The sequence below is a fragment of the Ornithodoros turicata genome, unplaced genomic scaffold (assembly GCF_037126465.1).
Source record: "Ornithodoros turicata isolate Travis unplaced genomic scaffold, ASM3712646v1 Chromosome106, whole genome shotgun sequence".
Taxonomy (NCBI): Eukaryota; Metazoa; Arthropoda; class Arachnida; order Ixodida; family Argasidae; genus Ornithodoros; species Ornithodoros turicata.
This window is the reverse complement of record NW_026999294.1, coordinates 140,212-162,437: the sequence shown is the minus strand read 5'-3', so window position 1 is coordinate 162,437 and position 22,226 is coordinate 140,212. Positions and strand designations below refer to the sequence as shown.

The 22,226-nt window shown below is 49.0% G+C and overlaps 2 protein-coding genes across 2 annotated transcripts in view; one reads left to right on the top strand and one right to left on the bottom strand.

Moving 5' to 3' along the window:
* Positions 1-10,700, top strand: part of LOC135371378 (zinc finger protein 208-like) — a 31,617-nt gene extending 20,917 nt beyond the window's left edge. The window contains exons 8-17 of the mRNA XM_064605447.1: positions 896-1,006; positions 5,110-5,361; positions 5,698-5,781; positions 5,866-5,949; positions 6,034-6,140; positions 6,498-6,545; positions 7,016-8,653; positions 8,782-8,971; positions 9,092-10,231; positions 10,309-10,700. Of these exons, the coding sequence (XP_064461517.1) occupies positions 896-1,006; positions 5,110-5,361; positions 5,698-5,781; positions 5,866-5,949; positions 6,034-6,140; positions 6,498-6,545; positions 7,016-8,653; positions 8,782-8,971; positions 9,092-10,231; positions 10,309-10,700 (4,046 nt within the window). The remainder of the gene's footprint in view (positions 1-895; positions 1,007-5,109; positions 5,362-5,697; positions 5,782-5,865; positions 5,950-6,033; positions 6,141-6,497; positions 6,546-7,015; positions 8,654-8,781; positions 8,972-9,091; positions 10,232-10,308) is intronic.
* Positions 10,701-12,879: 2,179 nt separating this feature from the next.
* Positions 12,880-20,563, bottom strand: LOC135371376 (zinc finger protein 664-like). The gene is made up of 6 exons (XM_064605446.1): positions 20,502-20,563; positions 19,779-20,454; positions 18,603-18,731; positions 18,277-18,337; positions 16,160-16,269; positions 12,880-13,026 (listed from the first exon to the last, which is right to left on the bottom strand). Exons 1-6 carry the CDS (start codon positions 20,561-20,563, stop codon positions 12,880-12,882), a joined length of 1,185 nt encoding a protein of 394 aa, XP_064461516.1.
* Positions 20,564-22,226: the final 1,663 nt, after the last annotated feature.

Genomic DNA, 22,226 nt, shown 5'->3' with positions numbered 1-22,226 from the left:
ACAACCTGAGCATGGGCCCTCATAAACAACTGCACATAATGATGTTTGTGAGTGAGAAGATAGGGAACAGCATATGCAACCAGAGGAATCAAGTGCAAAATAATCCATGCTGCACAGTATGTCTCCCTTCATGTGCTCCCACAATATTTAGCCCTAACAAACACGCTACACATCTTCTGGTGCTACTGTATTGAAAAGTACAGTGCTAGACAAACTTTACTAAACATGCTTCGGTGCATTCATTCTCCAGACTGATTCCCTAGCAGCGAATAAGACCATGGAGACTTGCAACTAGCCTAGGTGACTGGGTTACCCAGGCACATGGCTGCAACTCTCTATAGTCCCATTGGCTACTGGCATGTCACTCTGAGGGAGGATTGCACGAGGGCATGTTTCTTAAACTTTCGTCCAGAACCGTATGAACAGCTGATTATGCATGATCAAGGTCTGTTTACTGAAAGAAATACAAGCTTTCATAAAATTCTCACTTTGTGTTCCGTTTCTGTTTCTACGATACAAGTATGGGCCAAATTGTACAAGTGGGATATCTGTCCCGCAGAGTTTTTCCACAGCACGGACCTGGATCGTCACAAGATTACTCACACAAATCAGAAGCCATACAAGTAAGATGTATGCCCTGCAGAGTTCAGCCGGCACTGCAGCCTACGGGTTAATAAGCGGACACACACGGGCGAGAAGCCTCAAAAGTGCGACGTCTGCCCTGCGGGGTTCAGCCAGAAGGGGAACCTACAGCACCACAAGCGGACGCACACAGGTGAGAAGCCATACAAGTGCGACGTCTGCCCTGCGGAGTTCAGCAAGAAGTGGAACCTACAGCACCACAAGCGGACGCACATAGGTGAGAAGCCATACAAGTGCAATTTCTGACCTGCAGAGTTCAGACGGAGCCAGGCCCTACTGCATCACAAGCGGACACACACGGGTGAGAAGCCGTACAAGTGCAAGGTCCGTGCTGCAGCCGGCATTGTCACCTACAGAATCACAAGTGAATCTAAAAGCGATAAAACCCCGGTGCAGGGGACACAAAGAGACAACACAGACGAAGCACTGACTGACAAACAACTTTAATGGCAGGGACACATCTTAAATATACCAACTTCACACCCGACCCCTAGTGGCAGCCAAGGCCGTCATGCTGTAATCACAAAATTATCACAAAGTTATCAAAAAGCTATCACGCAAACAAGGCACCAAGTAAACGCCCCCCCGGAACAGAATTCGCGTTAGTTATCAATGAATTGCTGGATTGTATCCGTTACCAACACGGAAGGCACGCTAATGCAACTATCTCCAGCCTGTTTTATCAACAAGGCTTCCTTATAAAGAAGAACACCTAACTTATGACTTTTAAACAACACTTTTGTGTTTTTGAACAGCGGCTCGCACCCGGAACAGGTTCTTAAGTGTTCCGCCAGCTTACCATACCCCTTTCCTCTCGAAGCTCTATGTTCCATCAGACGTACGTTAACACAACGTTTAGTTTGACCACTATACTGGCACCCACAAGACAAGGGAATTGAATAAACAACACCAACAGTGCAAGTCACAAAAGGATCTACGTGTTTTACATGACAACCCCCAGTTTTTGTCCGGTTAACCCTAGCCATCAGAGACCTGAGCCAATAACCCCTTTTGAAAACTACATCAACACCATGCCTACAGGCTACCTTTTTTAGGCGATGGGAGGCTTGATGAACATACGGGATCACCCCAACCCCCCTCCAATCTCTCTGTTCACAACGCATGTGAGAATCACAAGGTTCCCTTACCAACCTATTTACGACATCACTGATTAGATTCCTTGATGGTGTATGAAGTCGGAAAATTGTTCGGAGAAGACCGGAGTCGTCAAGCCCTAGATGAAGCTGTGTCTGCTGTTCAGGGATGTGAGAAGAGGTGCAACGTCGAACAGATCATATAGACTTTGGTTAGTGAATTTAAAGGGCATGGGGTGTCTCTTCTTGAGGCTGACAAAATCGGGCAGTTTGTCCTACTAAGTCGCGATGAGTTTTCATGTAGGGAGAAGGCAGCCTTAGAAAAGAACTTTGTTCTTGTTAGGAGTTGCCATGTTAAAGAGTGTAAGCGGAAGATTATAGAGTTGTTTAGGAAGAATGATCGGGAGGGTTTGTGTAATGCAATCAGGAAGGCTGTTGGGCAGTTTTTGGAAGTGTTTTATTTGGTCAAACTTCATAAGGAGGGATACCCTTTTCGGGTTGTTATTTCGGAAAGAAACACATGGCAAGGGGTGGTCAGTACCAGACATAGGCGTAGCACGCCAATTTTCCCGGGGGGGCGAGCCTGGCACACGGGAGGGGACGGGAGGAGTCCAGCGGTGGAGGGCAGCGTCGCGCGAGCATGCAAGGTCACTAACAGACGCGGCGCTTGCCTTCACTGGTTGCTCGCATGGCAACGGCGGAGGGGGCTCCCGGCTCTGGAACCTCAGAAGCGTCTAGGTTAAGCTCACGCCGCTGGCAAAGGAAAGGTGGAGGCTTCATGAACTCACAGCCCGGGGGGGGCTCTGCCCCCCCCCCATAGATCAGCCCGGGGGGGGGGGGGGCACGAGCCCCACTGCCCCCCCGTTTTCTACGCTTATGGTACCAGACTTGTGCCCGTTACCAAAAAAAAGGAACTAAATACCGTTACCTGTTACTTCAGAAAAAAGTAACTAAATACGTTACTCGTTACCAACATACAAAAGTAACGAGTTCTCGTTACTCACAGGTAACGAGTTACTTTTACGTTACCGCCCCATAGTTAAAGGAGCCAACAAACATGCCGTCATTTGCCTTCAACCCTTTATTAATGAGGAATTACACTTCAGAAGAAGCTGACACTCGAAATTTGTCGTCTGTCCTTCGTGTTCCGTGTCTCTCGGCCCCTTACCATGACTCTATATCAGCTTGCCTGGACCTTCTCCCTCCTTTCCGAAGTCGGGGTGATTGGAGATTATGAAAACACAAGAAAAAACACTTTTCGTGCCACCAATCACCAGAGTTCCCAAAAACAGACGAGGGGCTGCGTCATAATTTAGGGGGCTCAGAAGCTTAGCAAAGACAAGAAAGGTCTAGAAGTCGAAACGTGTTTTTTGTTGCGATAGCACAATTGGTGCCCATTCTTGTGAAGGAGTGATGGTCGGAGATTACGGAAACAAGAGAAAAGACAACAACACATCCAGCGAGGGACTTTGAGTCACAAGTTGTCGTGGGTCACGCAGGTCAAATCGGCACGCATTGCGCCACGCGGAGTGCCGAAATGTGCTCGCCCGCGCTGAAGAAAAGGAACGAGTAACGTCAGTAACGAGTTACCAAGTTTTGTAACTGATTCCGTTGCTATTACAATTTTTAAAAAAGTAACTGAATCGTTACTTCGTTACCAAAAAAAGTAATCGTTACCAAGTAACGAGTTACTTGTAACGAGTTAGGCACAACTCTGGTCAGTACCTTTTTATTGAAAGGTCTCAATGAGCTGAAGTTTGAAGACCCGTATAGAATTACAAACTCATGCGGTGTAATTGAAAAGTTAAGGTGTGTTGAAAGTAAGAAGGTTCGGTTTTTCTCTTTGGATGTTGTTGATCTGTTCTATAGTTTGCCTTTGCATATCATTTCTGCGTGTGTACAGGAAGCAATATCTGTTGGGTTAGTGTCCTTTCAAAATATTGTGGGTGTATCAGCTAGTGTTTTCATGGATATTCTAGAATTGTATTTAGATTCTACTGTTGTGCAGGTGTCGGGTGGGGTGTTCCGACAACGGGATGGTGTGTGTATAGGATCAAAAATTGTTCCGGTACTTAGTGATTTGGTTTTGGCTAAGGTAGATAGGGCTGTTTCTGAGAACTTGGGGGGTGGGAGATTTGGGGTTGAATTTATTACTAGGTATGTTGATGACTTTCTGGTATGTGTGGGTATGGAAGGAGATGAATCGGGTATACAGGGTTTGTTTGTTGGAGAGGGTTTAGGTTTAAAGTTTACTGTGGAAAGGGAAGAAAATGGTCAAATTCAGTACTTGGATCTTCGGATTTCCTCTGATGGGAGTGGAGTATGTTGGGAATATTGCCAGCGATGTAAAAAACCGTTAACGCCTTTTGACTCCAATATCTCAAAAACTGTAAAAGCTGGAGTTGCAAAATCTTTGATAAAAAAACGCTTTGGTGAGGTCGTGTGTTCATAAGGTGGGGTCGAGCTGCATGGAGCAGGTGACTAGGCTTGAGGACGCTGGATATCCAAGGAATCTAACCAGTGATGTCGTAAATAGGTTGGTAAGGGAACCTTGTGATTCTCACATTCGTTGTGAACAGAGAGATTGGAGGGGGGTTGGGGTGATCCCGTATGTTCATCAGGCCTCCCATCGCCTAAAAAATGTAGCCTGTAGGCATGGTGTTGATGTAGTTTTCAAAAGGGGTTATTGGCTCAGGTCTCTGATGGCTAGGGTTAACCGGACAAAAACTGGGGGTTGTCATGTAAAACACGTAGATCCTTTTGTGACTTGCACTGTTGGTGTTGTTTATTCAATTCCCTTGTCTTGTGGGTGCCAGTATATTGGTCAAACTAAACGTCGTGTTAACGTACGTCTGATGGAACATAGAGCTTCGAGAGGAAAGGGGTATGTTAAGCTGGCGGAACACTTAAGAACCTGTTCCGGGTGCGAGCCGCTGTTCAAAAACACAAAAGTGTTGTTTAAAAGTCATAAGTTAGGTGTTCTTCTTTATAAGGAAGCCTTGTTGATAAAACAGGCTGGAGATAGTTGCATTAGCGTGCCTTCCGTGTTGGTAACGGATACAATCCAGCAATTCATTGATAACTAACGCGAATTCTGTTCCGGGGGGGCGTTTACTTGGTACCTTGTTTGCGTGATAGCTTTTTGATAACTTTGTGATAATTTTGTGATTACAGCATGACGGTCTTGGCTGCCACTAGGGGTCGGGTGTGCAGTTGGTATATTTAAGATGTGCCCCTGCCATTAAAGTTGTTCGTCAGTCAGTGCTTCGACTGTTTTGTCTCTTTGTGTCCCCTGCACCGGGGTTTTATCGCTTTTAGATGTACCACCAAACAGCCCGGTTTTTATCGCTTTTTCACAAGTAAACACACGCAGGAGAGAAGCCATACAAGTGTCGTGTCTGCCCTGCAAAGTTCAGGCAGAGCCAGGCCTTACAGCAGCACAAGCGAACACACACGGGCGAGAAGCCATACAGGTGTGATCTCTGTCCTGCAGAATTCCCCCAGAGTGCAGGTGTACAGCGTCATAAGAGGATGCACACAGGTGAGAAGCCATACAAGTGTGATGTCTGCCCCGCAGAGTTCAGCCGACACGGGTACCTACGGGTTCATAAGCGGACGCACACAGGTGAGAGGCCACACAAGTGCGATGTCTGCCCTGAGGAGTTCAGCCAGAAGGGGAACCTACAGCACCACAAGCGGACGCACACAGGTGAGAGGCCATACAAGTGCGATGTCTGCCCTGCGGAGTTCAGCCAGAAGGGGAACCTACAGCACCACAAGCGGACGCACACAGGTGAGAAGCCATACAAGTGCGACGTCTGCCCTGCGGAGTTCAGCCAGAAGGGGAACCTAGAGCACCACAAGCGGACGCACACAGGTGAGAAGCCATACAAGTGCGACGTCTGCCCTGCGGAGTTCAGCCAGAAGGGGAACCTAGAGCACCACAAGCGGACGCACACAGGTGAGAAGCCATACAAGTGCGACGTCTGCCCTGCGGAGTTCAGCCAGAAGGGGAACCTAGAGCACCACAAGTGGACGCACACAGGTGAGAGGCCACACAAGTGCGATGTCTGCCCTGAGGAGTTCAGCCAGAAGGGGAACCTACAGCACCACAAGCGGACGCACACAGGTGAGAAGCCATACAAGTGCGACGTCTGCCCTGCGGAGTTCAGCCAGAAGGGGAACCTAGAGCACCACAAGTGGACGCACACAGGTGAGAGGCCACACAAGTGCGATGTCTGCCCTGAGGAGTTCAGCCAGAAGGGGAACCTACAGCACCACAAGCGGACGCACACAGGTGAGAAGCCATACAAGTGCGACGTCTGCCCTGCGGAGTTCAGCCAGAAGGGGAACCTAGAGCACCACAAGTGGACGCACACAGGTGAGAGGCCACACAAGTGCGATGTCTGCCCTGAGGAGTTCAGCCAGAAGGGGAACCTACAGCACCACAAGCGGACGCACACAGGTGAGAGGCCATACAAGTGCGATGTCTGCCCTGCGGAGTTCAGCCAGAAGGGGAACCTACAGCACCACAAGCGGACGCACACAGGTGAGAAGCCATACAAGTGCGACGTCTGCCCTGCGGAGTTCAGCCAGAAGGGGAACCTAGAGCACCACAAGCGGACGCACACAGGTGAGAAGCCATACAAGTGCGACGTCTGCCCTGCGGAGTTCAGCCAGAAGGGGAACCTAGAGCACCACAAGCGGACGCACACAGGTGAGAGGCCCTACAAGTGCGACGTCTGCCCTGCGGAGTTCAGCCAGAAGGGGAACCTACAGCACCACAAGCGGACGCACACAGGTGAGAAGCCATACAAGTGCGACGTCTGCCCTGCAGAAATCAGCCAGAAGGGGAACCTACAGCACCACAAGCGGACGCACACAGGTGAGAAGCCATACAAGTGCGACGTCTGCCCTGCGGAGTTCAGCCAGAAGGGGAACCTACAGCACCACAAGCGGACGCACACAGGTGAGAAGCCATACAAGTGCGACGTCTGCCCTGCGGAGTTCAGCCAGCAGGGGAACCTACAGCGCCACAAGCGGACGCACACAGGTGAGAAGCCATACAAGTGCGACGTCTGCCCTGCGGAGTTCAGCCAGAAGGGGAACCTACAGCACCAAAAGCAGACGCACACAGGTGAGAAGCCATACAAGTGCGATGTCTGCCCTGCGGAGTTCAGCCAGAAGGGGAACCTACAGCACCACAAGCGGACGCACACAGGTGAGAAGCCATACAAGTGCGATGTCTGCCCTGCGGAGTTCAGCCGAATGGGAACCTACAGCACCACAAGCGGACGCACACAGGTGAGAAGCCATACAAGTGCGATGTCTGCCCTGCGGAGTTCAGCAAGAAGTGGAACCTACAGCACCACAAGCGGACGCACACAGGTGAGAAGCCATACAAATGCGATGTCTGCCCTGCAGAGTTCAGCAAGAAGTGGAACCTGCAGCACCACAAGCGGACGCACACAGGTGAGAAGCCATACAAATGCGATGTCTGCCCTGCAGAGTTCAGCAAGAAGTGGAACCTACAGCACCACAAGCGGACGCACACAGGTGAGAAGCCATACAAGTGCGACGTCTGCCCTGCGGAGTTCAGCCAGAAGGGGAACCTAGAGCACCACAAGTGGACGCACACAGGTGAGAGGCCACACAAGTGCGATGTCTGCCCTGAGGAGTTCAGCCAGAAGGGGAACCTACAGCACCACAAGCGGACGCACACAGGTGAGAAGCCATACAAGTGCGACGTCTGCCCTGCGGAGTTCAGCCAGAAGGGGAACCTAGAGCACCACAAGTGGACGCACACAGGTGAGAGGCCACACAAGTGCGATGTCTGCCCTGAGGAGTTCAGCCAGAAGGGGAACCTACAGCACCACAAGCGGACGCACACAGGTGAGAGGCCATACAAGTGCGATGTCTGCCCTGCGGAGTTCAGCCAGAAGGGGAACCTACAGCACCACAAGCGGACGCACACAGGTGAGAAGCCATACAAGTGCGACGTCTGCCCTGCGGAGTTCAGCCAGAAGGGGAACCTAGAGCACCACAAGCGGACGCACACAGGTGAGAAGCCATACAAGTGCGACGTCTGCCCTGCGGAGTTCAGCCAGAAGGGGAACCTAGAGCACCACAAGCGGACGCACACAGGTGAGAGGCCCTACAAGTGCGACGTCTGCCCTGCGGAGTTCAGCCAGAAGGGGAACCTACAGCACCACAAGCGGACGCACACAGGTGAGAAGCCATACAAGTGCGACGTCTGCCCTGCAGAAATCAGCCAGAAGGGGAACCTACAGCACCACAAGCGGACGCACACAGGTGAGAAGCCATACAAGTGCGACGTCTGCCCTGCGGAGTTCAGCCAGAAGGGGAACCTACAGCACCACAAGCGGACGCACACAGGTGAGAAGCCATACAAGTGCGACGTCTGCCCTGCGGAGTTCAGCCAGCAGGGGAACCTACAGCGCCACAAGCGGACGCACACAGGTGAGAAGCCATACAAGTGCGACGTCTGCCCTGCGGAGTTCAGCCAGAAGGGGAACCTACAGCACCAAAAGCAGACGCACACAGGTGAGAAGCCATACAAGTGCGATGTCTGCCCTGCGGAGTTCAGCCAGAAGGGGAACCTACAGCACCACAAGCGGACGCACACAGGTGAGAAGCCATACAAGTGCGACGTCTGCCCTGCGGAGTTCAGCCAGCAGGGGAACCTACAGCGCCACAAGCGGACGCACACAGGTGAGAAGCCATACAAGTGCGACGTCTGCCCTGCGGAGTTCAGCCAGAAGGGGAACCTACAGCACCAAAAGCAGACGCACACAGGTGAGAAGCCATACAAGTGCGATGTCTGCCCTGCGGAGTTCAGCCAGAAGGGGAACCTACAGCACCACAAGCGGACGCACACAGGTGAGAAGCCATACAAGTGCGATGTCTGCCCTGCGGAGTTCAGCCGAATGGGAACCTACAGCACCACAAGCGGACGCACACAGGTGAGAAGCCATACAAGTGCGATGTCTGCCCTGCGGAGTTCAGCAAGAAGTGGAACCTACAGCACCACAAGCGGACGCACACAGGTGAGAAGCCATACAAATGCGATGTCTGCCCTGCAGAGTTCAGCAAGAAGTGGAACCTGCAGCACCACAAGCGGACGCACACAGGTGAGAAGCCATACAAATGCGATGTCTGCCCTGCAGAGTTCAGCAAGAAGTGGAACCTACAGCACCACAAGCGAACGCACATAGGTGAGAAGCCATACAAATGCGATGTCTGCCTTGCAGAGTTCAGCAAGAAGTGGAACCTACAGCACCACAAGCGGACGCACATAGGTGAGAAGCCATACAAATGCGATGTCTGCCTTGCAGAGTTCAGCAAGAAGTGGAACCTACAGCACCACAAGCGGACGCACATAGGTGAGAAGCCATACAAATGTGATGTCTGCCTTGCAGAGTTCATCAAGAAGTGGAACCTACAGCACCACAAGCGGACGCACATAGGTGAGAAGCCATACAAATGTGATGTCTGCCTTGCAGAGTTCAGCAAGAAGTGGAACCTACAGCACCACAAGCGGACGCACATAGGTGAGAAGCCATACAAATGTGATGTCTGCCTTGCAGAGTTCAGCAAGAAGTGGAACCTACAGCACCACAAGCGGACGCACATAGGTGAGAAGCCATACAAATGTGATGTCTGCCTTGCAGAGTTCAGCAAGAAGTGGAACCTACAGCACCACAAGCGGACGCACATAGGTGAGAAGCCATACAAATGTGATGTCTGCCTTGCAGAGTTCAGCAAGAAGTGGAACCTACAGCACCACAAGCGGACGCACATAGGTGAGAAGCCATACAAATGTGATGTCTGCCTTGCAGAGTTCAGCAAGAAGTGGAACCTACAGCACCACAAGCGGACGCACATAGGTGAGAAGCCATACAAATGTGATGTCTGCCTTGCAGAGTTCAGCAAGAAGTGGAACCTACAGCACCACAAGCGGACGCACATAGGTGAGAAGCCATACAAATGTGATGTCTGCCTTGCAGAGTTCAGCAAGAAGTGGAACCTACAGCACCACAAGCGGACGCACATAGGTGAGAAGCCATACAAATGTGATGTCTGCCTTGCAGAGTTCAGCAAGAAGTGGAACCTACAGCACCACAAGCGGACGCACATAGGTGAGAAGCCATACAAATGTGATGTCTTCCTTGCAGAGTTCAGCAAGAAGTGGAACCTACAGCACCACAAGCGGACGCACATAGGTGAGAAGCCATACAAATGTGATGTCTGCCTTGCAGAGTTCAGCAAGAAGTGGAACCTACAGCACCACAAGCGGACGCACATAGGTGAGAAGCCATACAAATGTGATGTCTGCCTTGCAGAGTTCAGCAAGAAGTGGAACCTACAGCACCACAAGCGGACGCACATAGGTGAGAAGCCATACAAGTGCAATTTCTGCCCTGCAGAGTTCAGACGGAGCCAGGCCCTACCGCATCACAAGCGGACACACACGGGTGAGAAGCCGTACAAGTGGAAGGTCTGTGCTGCAGCCGGCATTGCCACCTACAGAATCACAAGTGAACACACGCAGGAGAGAAGCCATACAAGTGTCATGTCTGCCCTGCAAAGTTCAGGCAGAGCCAGGCCTTACAGCAGCACAAGCGAACACACACGGGCGAGAAGCCATACAGGTGTGATCTCTGTCCTGCAGAATTCACCCGGAGTGCAGGTGTACAGCGTCATAAGAGGATGCACACAGGTGAGAAGTCATACAAGTGTGATGTCTGCCCCGCAGTGTTCAGCCGACACGGGTACCTACGGGTTCATAAGCGGACACACACGGGCGAGAAGCCATACAAATGTGATGTCTGCCTTGCGGAGTTCAGCCAGAAGGGAAACCTACAGCACCACAAGAGGATGCACACAGGCGAGAAGCTGTACAAATGTGATGCCTGCTCTGCAGAGTTCGGGGAGACCAGGTAACTTAAGCATCACAAACGCACACACATGGGGCGAGCAGCCATAGGAGGGCGACCCCTGTCCCGCAGAAATCAGCCACGGCGTCGAATGACAAGTTATATAGGAGCATTCTCTGTTGCGCAAACTTGATGGAAATCACAAACCTGCCCCTTTGCGAGTGGGCCCAACCGCACCCCTTGGATCTGCCACTGCCTTTGTGTCGTCAAGCGTATGCGTAATGCAACATTTCTTGAAAGGGTTGTCACCATGATTCCCGTTTTCTTCGGTGTTGTTGGGGGATAATACTGGAACTATTGCGGCAAGTCACAATAAGTGCACTAGCCCACTTCCATCTGCCATTAGGCAGTCGCGCCGAGGAGAGAAAATACACTGCTCGCGCGTTCCATAAACTTTTGTCCAGCACTGTATACACACAACACGATAGGTGCTGTTGTGTCTGTTTGGAATGTGTGGGACTCTTGCTGAAAATATTCTGAAATGTCATTTTTTGCGGAAGGTCTGCATGGGTTGCAACACAACCAAATTGGTGCTCATACACTGCAGCCACCCAACTAGCCTGATATGCTCCAAATGATGGTCACACCTATGAGCTTTATTTATTTATATATATTTATTTTTTTGCTCGCTGAGTATTTGTTGTACATTCTATTTGGGGCAGATATGTATGCTAGTGATGCCAGCTAAACCAACTTGACGTAGATACACAAGTCTTACTTATTGCCTTCTCTCCCTGCTATGTGGACGTATAAAGTGAGAATTAGTCTGCAATTCTCCATTCTGCGAATTCAAGAACTCACTTGGAACCTATTGACCTGGGCCCGCTTGCACGAAACTTCCGCTAGGATCCTAATCGTGAGGAATTTCCTTTAGCACTTGCTTGTGCTAAAGGAAATTCTTGTGTGTCTTGCTACTGACGTAAACTTTCCTATCAGCGAAAAGCACTGTGCCGAAAGCGCTGTGCCGAAGGAAATGCCTCAAGGGTAGGATCCTAGCAGAACTTTCATGCAAGCGGGCCCTGAGACTGTAGTAAAAAAACATGCTTTCCAGAAAATCAGTCTTTGAGAAAGACAGATGTTAGACAGCTCTTCGCTTTGCTAGAAGTTTTCCCCATCTAGTACACGAGGACCTTCAATCACAACTCAGAGACGACGGTGGTTCGTTTCCATGGTTACGACCGCTGAAAGCACGTTCGTGATTGGCTGCCGCCGTTGAAAACACAGTCCTGATGACTGGCTGACTCTTGGTTGTTACGTCACATGGGCCGCCACTTGAAGCCAGGAATGGCTGGATGCTGCATTGGTTCGTGAGTGTGACGTCACTTTGCATTACTCCCGCAGTTGGACCATGACCTACTAGATTATAACGACCCTGTCGTAGGCACCTCTTCCTAGCGCCGCATTTTTGGAAGGTAGCGGTGGTGCTACTCATCGTCCCAGTTATTGCTTCTTCACCTTTTCACCTTCTACAATGCTTTGTACTTCAGCTTGCCTTAGTATTTCTGTACAAGCGCTGTACAAGTTTCATGCTGAGGTGCATCATTCTACACGTTTTCGTAGGACTTATTGCTGTCGTCTGCTACGGGAGTCGTACATACGCTACTGCGCGTTCAGAATTCAAATTTCCATCGTCCAATCGTGATACGGATGGCTGGATGGATAATGGCCTTCCCTTTGCATCGGGCGGTAGCATACGCCACCTAGCCCGTTAATATAAAAATAAAGTTACAAATTGGTTGAGTCATAAAGTATTTGGCATTTTTTGTATTTAGTATTTAATAAAATCCTATTAGTTATTTCTCTTCCTATGCCACCAGTCATTCAATCGAGATTCGGTCGCCGCCACCGCGTCTTGGTCCACCCCTCCCCGTTGTTTTCAAAACCGAAGGTCTCGCGTGTCCCACAGCTCAACGCCCTCTTTTGGTGACGGGTTGAGTCCCCTACATCTCAAGATGACATGTTCCGCTGTTTCATCCTCCCCCTCTGTTCACCAGCTACATCTTGTGTCGATATCCCGTTGGAATTTCGCCGTAATGAGTTTTGGTCCGTAACAGACCCGTTCTTGCCTCAAACAATAAAGTGCTCCCGTACGAATTATTACAAACAGTTTCTCCATCTGGGTCTTTCCTTCACTGTACATCTGTAGTGCTGGTTTCCCCTTGATACGTTCCTGTCATTTTCTTGTCTCAGCTTCCATGACCCTGGTTCTCGTACTCTTCTTTTCCTCCTCTTTGGTGCGTGTAAGATATCTGGCTGTAAGCATTCTCATTCTCCTCCCCCACCGAGTGCCAATATTTTGAAGGTATATGTAAGACAGTGTCTTCCTTGACCAGCTGTTTTCCCACAAGAAAAGAAAAGCAAATCCAAACCCCAGCGAAAGTGACTAGGAAGCAGCGCACGGGAAACCACCTAGCGGCAGCCAAGTTCTTTTTTTCTTCTTTAATTTTATTTTCTTCTTTTCGTTTCTTTTTCGCCTGTGGCACCTCAAGGTGTCTGCCCTGTGTCGAAAGAGATTAGGCGAACCTGAACCGGGCTTCTCATAGGGGTTGCTGATTATGACATTGTCGTTATAATCTAGTAGGTCGTGGGTTGGACTTAGACCGTCGCTCGAGAAACCTGAGAATGGGCCCGTTCGCAATGCAGTGTTCATGACACTGTGTTTGGAGGCGGCTGTTGACGGCTATTCATATATTCTATTTTCAGTGAAATGAATACAAATGAACAGTCGTTTTCACTCATCACGCCATTGCAAACTTATGCTATGCTGTAAATGGGGATTGACACACTTTTGTGTTCTGTTCACTTGGTCCTACATCATTTTCTTCAGTCTCCCGGATTTCTGTCACCGTATTATTTGTACGTGCCCTCGTGTGCCTTCAGGCTATATCAGTTTTCCCAAGGTCCGGACAGCGCAAACGAATGTCCATGGAGGCAGACGGTAGTGACCCGTGCCATAGCCTTCTATATATGAAAGTATATTGGAGGCTATATGCCCGTGCGCTTTACGAAATGCCGCGCAAATTCAAACACAATTTACTGTCCACGTTTCTCGTCAAAGTGACATAAAATCCCTTTTGTACAAGACTTCCACTGATGTTAACATTGCCTTGAGCTTAACTTGCCTGCTCCTACTATGTTCATCGAGACTTCCACCACTCGTGCTCTCATACGGTGAAACGCGAACTGTAGTCTGCATTCGCCTTGGATTATGGCTGCCATTTACCGTACTACAATACGCATGGTGCAAAAAAAACTCGCCATAATATATGCTTAATATCAGTGATGGCCAGTAGTTAAACTACTAGTTAAACTACTTGATTGTAGTTAAAAAGTAGTTATTAACTATTTGTTGAAATGTAGTGGCAACTACGAGTTAAACTACTATTTCGAGTAGTTAACTACAGTAGTTAAGTTACTACAGGCAACAACTACTTCCGATTTTGCCGCAAGCTTGACTCCTCCGACTTTTACCTTGAGCTATACATGTTTGATCAGAACGGAGGTTCAGAGCAATTGTACCGTGCATGTGTAACTAAATCTTCACTTTTATCACTGCTTGTGATTCGTATCTAGGTGTCCACTAGATGTCATATTTAGAACATTAGAGAATGGGATTGCTGTTGATGGGCAACGTTAAGTAGTTATAGATGTAGTTAAAGAAGTAGTTTGAACTACCTCCACTGAAAAGTAGTTGAACTACTAGTTAAACTACTCCATTGCGAAGTAGTTAGTAGTTACAGTTAAACTACTGTAGAAGTAGTTAGCGGCCATCACTGCTTAATATAATAATAAGAACCTTTATTCACAACTCTCGTGGATGGGAGTTGGGACAAAAAAAAAATTAAAGGACTACACAAGGGCCCTAACCCCCGGCAGCATTATAAATACACCAATAAAAAACACATTTACAAACCTATGTACAAATCATATAGGGTACAACTCAAAAAGAACAGACCGAAAGGCACAAAAAAAGACATTCCGCAATTATACGAGCAATATACCCTACCCTACCAATACCCCCATTTACCATGTACCAATATACCCTAGTGTGATGTGATGTGAGTAAAGAAAAAAAAATGGGGATGTAAGTTTCGACGAAGTCAAACTGGCTACCCCAGTACACTTAATACAGAAAGTTCAATCTGATGATGAGATGTCCAGAGACGAACAGAGATGATAATTGAGTTCAACATGTAGGTCAAAAGTTCAAGAGCTGCGCCCAAGTTAGAGTAAAGTGGCGGAATCACCGGGGGCACACACAGGACACATCACACATTCACCGTGTCATAGGATGTCCATAAGCCCGGTTGCATGCAAAAAGTCTTCAAGTGCCCTTAGCGCCTTGTCGGACGAGTTAAAATATACCCTAGTATAGTCTCCAAACCAGTTCATTAGTAGTCAAACAATTCCGCTTTCGGTAATAAACATAGCGCGTAGATGCTATTGAACAGCTTGACTGCATTATATTGTAATGTTTGGTGGCCATATGATGTTCTAAATTGTGGTACCACATAACATATTGGGTGACGATAATTGTGCGTGTGGCTTTTAGAATGTAGATCGATCATAGTTAGAAAATATGTGAGGTTGTTTTTTACGGCTCTCGTATAACATAGCGACAGTCTGTAGTTGTACAAGTTGTGGATTTTAATTATTTCGTGCTTTTCAAATAGGTCCCTAGTTGAGTATAATGTATATTCTCTAAAGTGCGCAGGAATTTCTTTTGAAGCGTTAAAAGATTCGATAGAGATATAAAACATTGTTACATATCTTATGAGAATCTATGGCACCCCACTGCATAGCATATCACATTTCTGAAAGAACACATTTACAGATTTATAGCAATAATATGTGCAGGTTTGAGAACATCCTGTGAATATCCAAATATCCCGAAGTTGCGTCTCTGGGACGTTCGTGGAATGTGGAAAAAGTGGGACAAACCATAGTCGCCAGGACATACATGCGACGTCTACGGGCTCTCTGCAATGATCCATGGGATAGATATCCAAACATCCAATTTGGGATATCAGGCGGACATCTCCTGGATGTCTATGGTTTACCGGGGTCTTCCACTACCAATTGCCTGGGATCGCATTGCGGGACACCATGACCACCACTGAAGTTCTACCTTATTCAGGCGAATGGACTGACTGCATCTCTCATTCGAATGGTATCTGCGACTGCTCTCTCTCTTTCTCTGTTATCCAGTCGGAGAGGAACCGCAGCTACCGATGTGAAAGATGTTTGGTAGGCCAAGGTTCCCAATAAAGTTTACGATTAGCCTTGGCACGGAAGCTCGTGGCGATCCTTGGTCAGGTTGCGCATTAACTGTGAGTTATGGAATAACGCACAGCTTCAGGGGCCCTGAGATGGTGTTCGATTACATAGACCCGAGACTAGGGCCTCCCAAACCTTGGAGCGGCCTGTCCATCTGAATATCTTGTACTACTGTACTCTCGTACAAACCCCATCCGGCCGGGCCTGGAGCGTCAGAAGAACTTTTGCTCCCCACTCCAGGTTCGCCTTGACCTCCGATGTGAGCGTAACCATGCTCTCGTAAGAACCCTGATCCAGAGCTTGGTTTACGAGAGGTTTTAGAGACATTGGGTGACTACATGAAAGAGCTTTGATAGCGCGCATGCAGCAAAAACGGTTTTCATATTTCCCTTTCCAGTGATCCAGATGCTGAACTGACTGTACCCCACTGACGTACCCCGTCGGCAACAAAAGTATCATGCAGCATCGAGCTAGAGTCACTATAAATAGAGGTACAGAGTATCGGATTCCTTTTCCTCGCCGGAGCCGCCGTTCGGTGTCCGTGATTGGGCCGATCGTGTCACGTGGTTTCTCCTTCCAAGAACGCGCCGTTCATGTTGGGTCACCACCACGCAAAACCGATTTCTTGGGTTGCGAGTTAGATTGACTGCGCATTCTTCACCTGAGAAGGGGGAGATCAGCGTCTCATTGCTAGGCGACGCAGCCGCGCCTGATACAAAATGGCGGACTCGCTGGTCGGCGTGGCTGAGTGTCGCTACTCTGCTCCCTGTTTAGTGACTCTACATCGAGCTGCTGCAGCGTGCCGCGTAGGGTCGTCATCTTGGATCGGGAGCCCATCGAGTGTCTTCCAGTGTCCACTCCTGGGATGTCATTAAAGTGCCACTACCAACTATACGAACCTAATCTCGTGCCTTCAAAATCCTATCAGTTATGTTGCTGAAATCTTCTTGTCACACTTTACATTCCTGCAAAATGTTTTGGCTCTACGTGAGCCGAAAGCTAGAGAAAATGGTTATAATTAAGGACTCTGACGTCATGTTAGGCTCTAACGGAGCGCCTTGCTCTCATCTGGCAACGTTGTTGCACTTCGCGTACTCCGCGGGGGGGCACAGTTTCTTCACTCACAGGAGGCCCACGTGACATATCCTCCGACCGCTCCGACCATCGTGAAAACACAAAGGAGGGAGAAGACATCTCTTCCATCTTTCAATCAGCGTCACGTGACTTCACCATGTGAACCTCCCCCAGACGCCGGCGTTGTTGCTAGGAGACGAGTGCCCTCTCCAGAACATGACATCATTGCAATTTGTGGGCTTATGATTACTGCACCCGCTCCTCGTGTCATCGAAACTTGTGGAGGCTCAGCAGATCTTGAAAAGCTGACGGAAATGCACAGGATTGAAATTGTGCCTATAGAATCCTTGAGGCACCGATTTTTTTCATGGACTAAATAGGATTAACTGTGTTTTCCAGAGTCCGGAGCAGTATTGAACAAATTGTAATGCATTCTACGACAGACGCTCGTGACACAAAAGGTAATTTTCGGGAGTTTCGTTATAAGTTGGAAGATGAACGTCACTGACAAAGTAAGTGAGCCAGCTGTAGGACTCGAACCCACATCTTCACAATTTGAGGCTTTGTTCGTATTTGTCCTTTCTATGTTCTTCCAGCCTTAGAACATCTGTCCTCTCATGTTGGTTATGTAAGTTGTTACATCTTGCAGAATATACACATATATTTTTAAGTTCGTCGGGTTGATTTATTTATTTCATCAGTTTTGCAGACGTAGGGCAAGAATAAGTAAAAATAGATCAGTGTTTGTCACAATAATAATGAAAGAAAGGGGAATAACAATTTATTCATCGAAATAAACCCTAGTTGGCAGTTTGGAGCCTGCGTGGTGTCATAATGCATGGCATCTACACTGTATTGAGGCAGACGTATACAGAACGTCCGACGGACATCTCTACATGTGTTTCAGACATACACCCAGTAGAGGGGAAAACATCCACCTCCGCAATGTGATCTTGACAAGCATTTGATTCGTACGTCTTTTCAGCATATAGTGGACATATCCGGACATCTTATGGACACACTAAATGTCCTAATCAAATCATCCCTTGTACGTCTAAAGGACATCTGTGCTCTACTGGGCCCTGAACTCTGTCCAGGACGTATAATAACCCTCTGCCCCTCACTCCTTCTTGCTGTCCTTTCTCTATCTGCGTTGAAGTTGAAGACACCCAACAGAAAAGAACCTGCAGCACTTGTACAGCTCCTGTCCCAAGTGTGTCGTGCTCACTTACTAGGCCACAGGTCCGTGATCTGCTGGTCCTCCGGCTGGTGTGTTTGTGCTGTGGCTGAACTCTGTAGGAGAGAGGTCGCATTTCCTCATGCCCATGAAGGTCCACTTACAGCAACCCTGGAGGTTTGTGCTCTACCTCAAGTTTATAGCACAGAGACACTCGTCTGTGTGTGTCCACTTGTACTGCCCCAGGTCTGGACTGTGGCTAAATTCTGTCACAGAGGTAGCACTAGCAGGGCACCTCACTCTGTGTCTGCTTGTGAGACCGCAATTTCGTGCTCTCGATGAACTCTGCAGGACAGAGATCGCACTTATAGGGCTTCTCACCTGTGTGTCTTCGCTTGTGGAACGACAGGTGAGACCCCTGGGTGAACTCTGCAGTACAGAGATCACACTTATTGGGCTTCTTGCCCATGTGTTTTCGCTTGTGATATAGTCTCGTGCCCTAGCTGAACTCTGCAGGACAGAGATCACACTTACTCTCTACTCACACGAGTCAGTTTTCTGCCGGCTGACGCTCGGGCATCAGGGAACGTCACCGCTCTCTGGTGCCACGTGACCGGCGCTCTTCGCCACGTCACCATTTTCTGATCTCCGGAGCGGCAATCGGAGTCAGCCAGATATCTTGTCCTCCCGGCACAGATTCTGACGACCGACTGTGTCTGCTGCCGGCAGAAGGAGAAGGTGACGCAACGGATACTTATCGTGCTTGCTTTTTATTTCATCAGGATTGTTCTGCGTGTGTCCCATACAACGGCATTCACTGTACTATGGCAAATTCTGAATTGAAACGCCAACGATGCTTGGCTTTACCGCAAAAGTGGTGCAATGACACACTGGCGCAGCAGCTTCGGAACAATTATGCAATATATAGATAGATACCTACAATGTAGTGTTGCATAGTAAGCTTTTTCTCTACGTGAGACGAAACAGGCACGGAATACAAGCATGAATTTTATAAACCCGTATATTTCTTTCGCTGGACAGGCGTTGACTACACATAATCGTTCGCATGCACGTCTCCAATACATGTATAAAAACATAATAATTGGAAGCTACTCGTCCTACCGAAAGGAAAAGAAAAGTTGATCTGATTTAATTTAATTAATTATTGACTACCTGTAGTTCGACACCACAGCTTCATCGCCAATCCATCACTTGTCGGCACGCTGTCACGCCTATATTGATGCGCCTATTCTCAAAATACTCCAACAGGCGTTTGGGTCGTCCACATGGAGATTTGGGTTAATGCTGTTTTACATTCCGTAGCGCTTCTTCGGAATCTATTCTTTGTCCCCTATCCTGTCCCATCCGGTCCATCCTACGCTAGACACAGACGATATGCAATCGCGAATACAGAAGGGATCGGAAAACTGACAGCCGCCGGGAAAAGGACTCGTGTGAATGCTAGAGAATGAGCGGGCGTCTTCAGACGCCTAGTGACCTCGTTTATCTCGGATATCCTCTCACTCCTTCCCGACTTGCAGCCGGCAGAAAACTGACTCGTGTGGATACAGGGTTACAGGGCTTCTCGCCTGTGTGTTTTCGCATGTGATATGACAGCCTCTTCATGTGGCTGAACTCCAATGGGCAGACATTGCACTTGTATGGCTTCTTTCCCGTGTGTGTTCGCCTGTGAGACCGCAGGCCCGCCCTCTCGCTGAACTCTGCAGGACAGAGATCACACTTATGGGGCTTGCCTCCCATGTGCGTCCTCTTGTGGCGCAACAGCATCTCGCTGCGGCTGAACTCCGCAGGGCAGACGTCACACTTGTATGGCTTCTCTCCCATGTGTGTTCTCCTGTGACGCTGCAAGTCGTGCCTCCTGTTGAACTCTGCAGGACAGATATCGCACTTATGGGGCTTATCGCCCATGTGTGTCCGCTTGTGGACATACAGGCTAGAGCTATGACTGAACCCTGCAGGACAGAGGTCACACTTATAGGCCTTCTCGCCTGTATGTTTCTGCTTGTGATACTTCAGCATCGCGCTTTGCCTGAACTGTGCAGGACAGAAGGTGCACTGGTATAGCCCCTCACTCATGTGTGCTTTCTTGTGATTGCGCAGCTTGTACCTCTTGTTGAACTCAAAACCACAGAGATCACACCTGAAGCTCTTCTTGCCCACGAGCGTGCGCTTGCGACGCTGCAGGCACATACTGTGGCTGGACTCTGCAGGGCTGAGATTGCACTCGTGTGCGCTCAATGCGCATGCAGGTGCACTTACGTTCGACTTCTGCGAGCCTTGTCCCGTGCAATGTCTTGCGTGCACTCGCAGAGTTGATGCATGACGGAATGTCACTGAACACTTGTCGCAGGTAAGTGTCTTTGTTTTGTGAGTTTTGGCATGTACCTCCAAGTGGCCAGTGTCGATGCATGCGGCTAAACAAATGTTGGACTTATAAAGCCTGTCTTCCTCATGTCCGAACGTCGATGACTTGCTTGCCACTTGAGTCTCGCTCTGGTCTGAAGATTGCTCTGTGGGTCGACTGTCAGTGATGACTAGTGCATAGTTTGTGCACTGTGGTTCAACTGTTGTTGTGCCGATCTCGAACTTTTTTTTATTTTTTTTTATAATTGGGTGTTTACGTCGCGAGACAACTGAGATCATGAGCGACGCCACAGCGGTCGGTCTGTGGATTGCTTTTGCCCACCTGAGGGTTCTTTAACGTGCAATGAAAGCTCATTACACGGCACCCCGATTTAACGTCCCTCGCGGAAGACGGCGTGTCTAAGCAACTTGTACCCTGCCACCAAGTTGCTGGCGTCCTCGGCCGGGTTCGAACCCGCGATCTCGGGATCAGAAGGCGAACACGCTACCGACTGAGCCACCGAGGCCGGTCGATCTCGAACTGTGCACTTGAAGAGGAGAGACCTGAAGATGCGTGATCGCAGGTGCCTCTGAGCTCGTCCTTGACGTGAAGCCAACCGCTGCTTTCTTTTGCTCCTGAAATTGCAGAATGTGGACATTGAGAGCACAGACAGTTTTTGTAGTTGACTGACGTAAGCATAATGTTTGCTCACGGAACTAAGGCACAATACACTCCAAAAAATGTAGGGTTATATTAGAGGCCACATTATTTACGAGAGAGCGAAACCAAACAGTCATCTACCATTCATCCCACCCTCTCCCAGCAAAGAACGGCAGTATCGTCAAAAATTTGTTTTTCTTGCATTGTGCAGGGCCCAGTTTTTACACTCCGTCAGCGGAGCCCCAACGACTCGGGTCTATCACTCGACACTGAGTGGGCAGTCTCTACCGCACGCTGGCGGATGTTCAGCCGTCTACGAGAGCCAGCAGGGTTGGTATGAAACGGCGTTTCGCTTCCGCTATTTGCAGGTTTCACGCTATGTGGTGGTAACCCTTCTATTTTTGCTTCGCGCGGAACAACGTTTGCCAACCGAAATTCTAACGAGGCCACCCACCCTTACCAAGCAACAACCACGACAGTGCCCGAGGCAGGGCTGCTCAGTGTTCCTTAAAGATTTATACCACACCCATGCCACCCAGGGGACGTACTACCATATATCAGTTACATTTAGGTTAGGTTCCTATATTAATGGCATGTTCCCAGTTCAATCCCAGTTACTATATTAATGGCATGGCTCGCACTCTGCAAAGTACATGTTGGAGGGAGGTGGTCAGCATGAAGGCAGTGCAGTATGTACTAACTCTCGGTACAACAAGTACTCCTCGTGTTTTAGATGCTGATGACTTAGATGTAGATCGTGTTTAGATGTTAATGTTGGATTTTCTCCGCCAGAGACAAAAGCAAAAATTAAAACACAAGTAACGTTGGCATTAAGGTATAGCTAGGTGTATGTGGAATGGGTCATGAAGAATAAGAGGGTGTTGACGAGGCTACAGGATTATAAACTCTACTTGCATGACTCTATCAACAGCGAGTTGCGAAAAAGGCGCTGGCTAGATGCGGGTTGCCCGGGGCAACTG

Excerpts from the sequence above, each read along its gene's own strand:
- LOC135371376 (XM_064605446.1), bottom strand. The coding sequence starts at position 20,563 with ATGCATCAACTCTGCGAGTGCACGCAAGACATTGCACGGGACAAGGCT. Across the intron at positions 18,338-18,602 it reads CCACAAGCGAAGACACACAG|AGTTCAGCCACAGCACAAAC; the intron begins GTGAGAAGCCCT and ends TCTCTCCTACAG. Across the intron at positions 16,270-18,276 it reads GATCACGGACCTGTGGCCTA|CTCTGGATCAGGGTTCTTAC; the intron begins GTAAGTGAGCAC and ends TCGTAAACCAAG.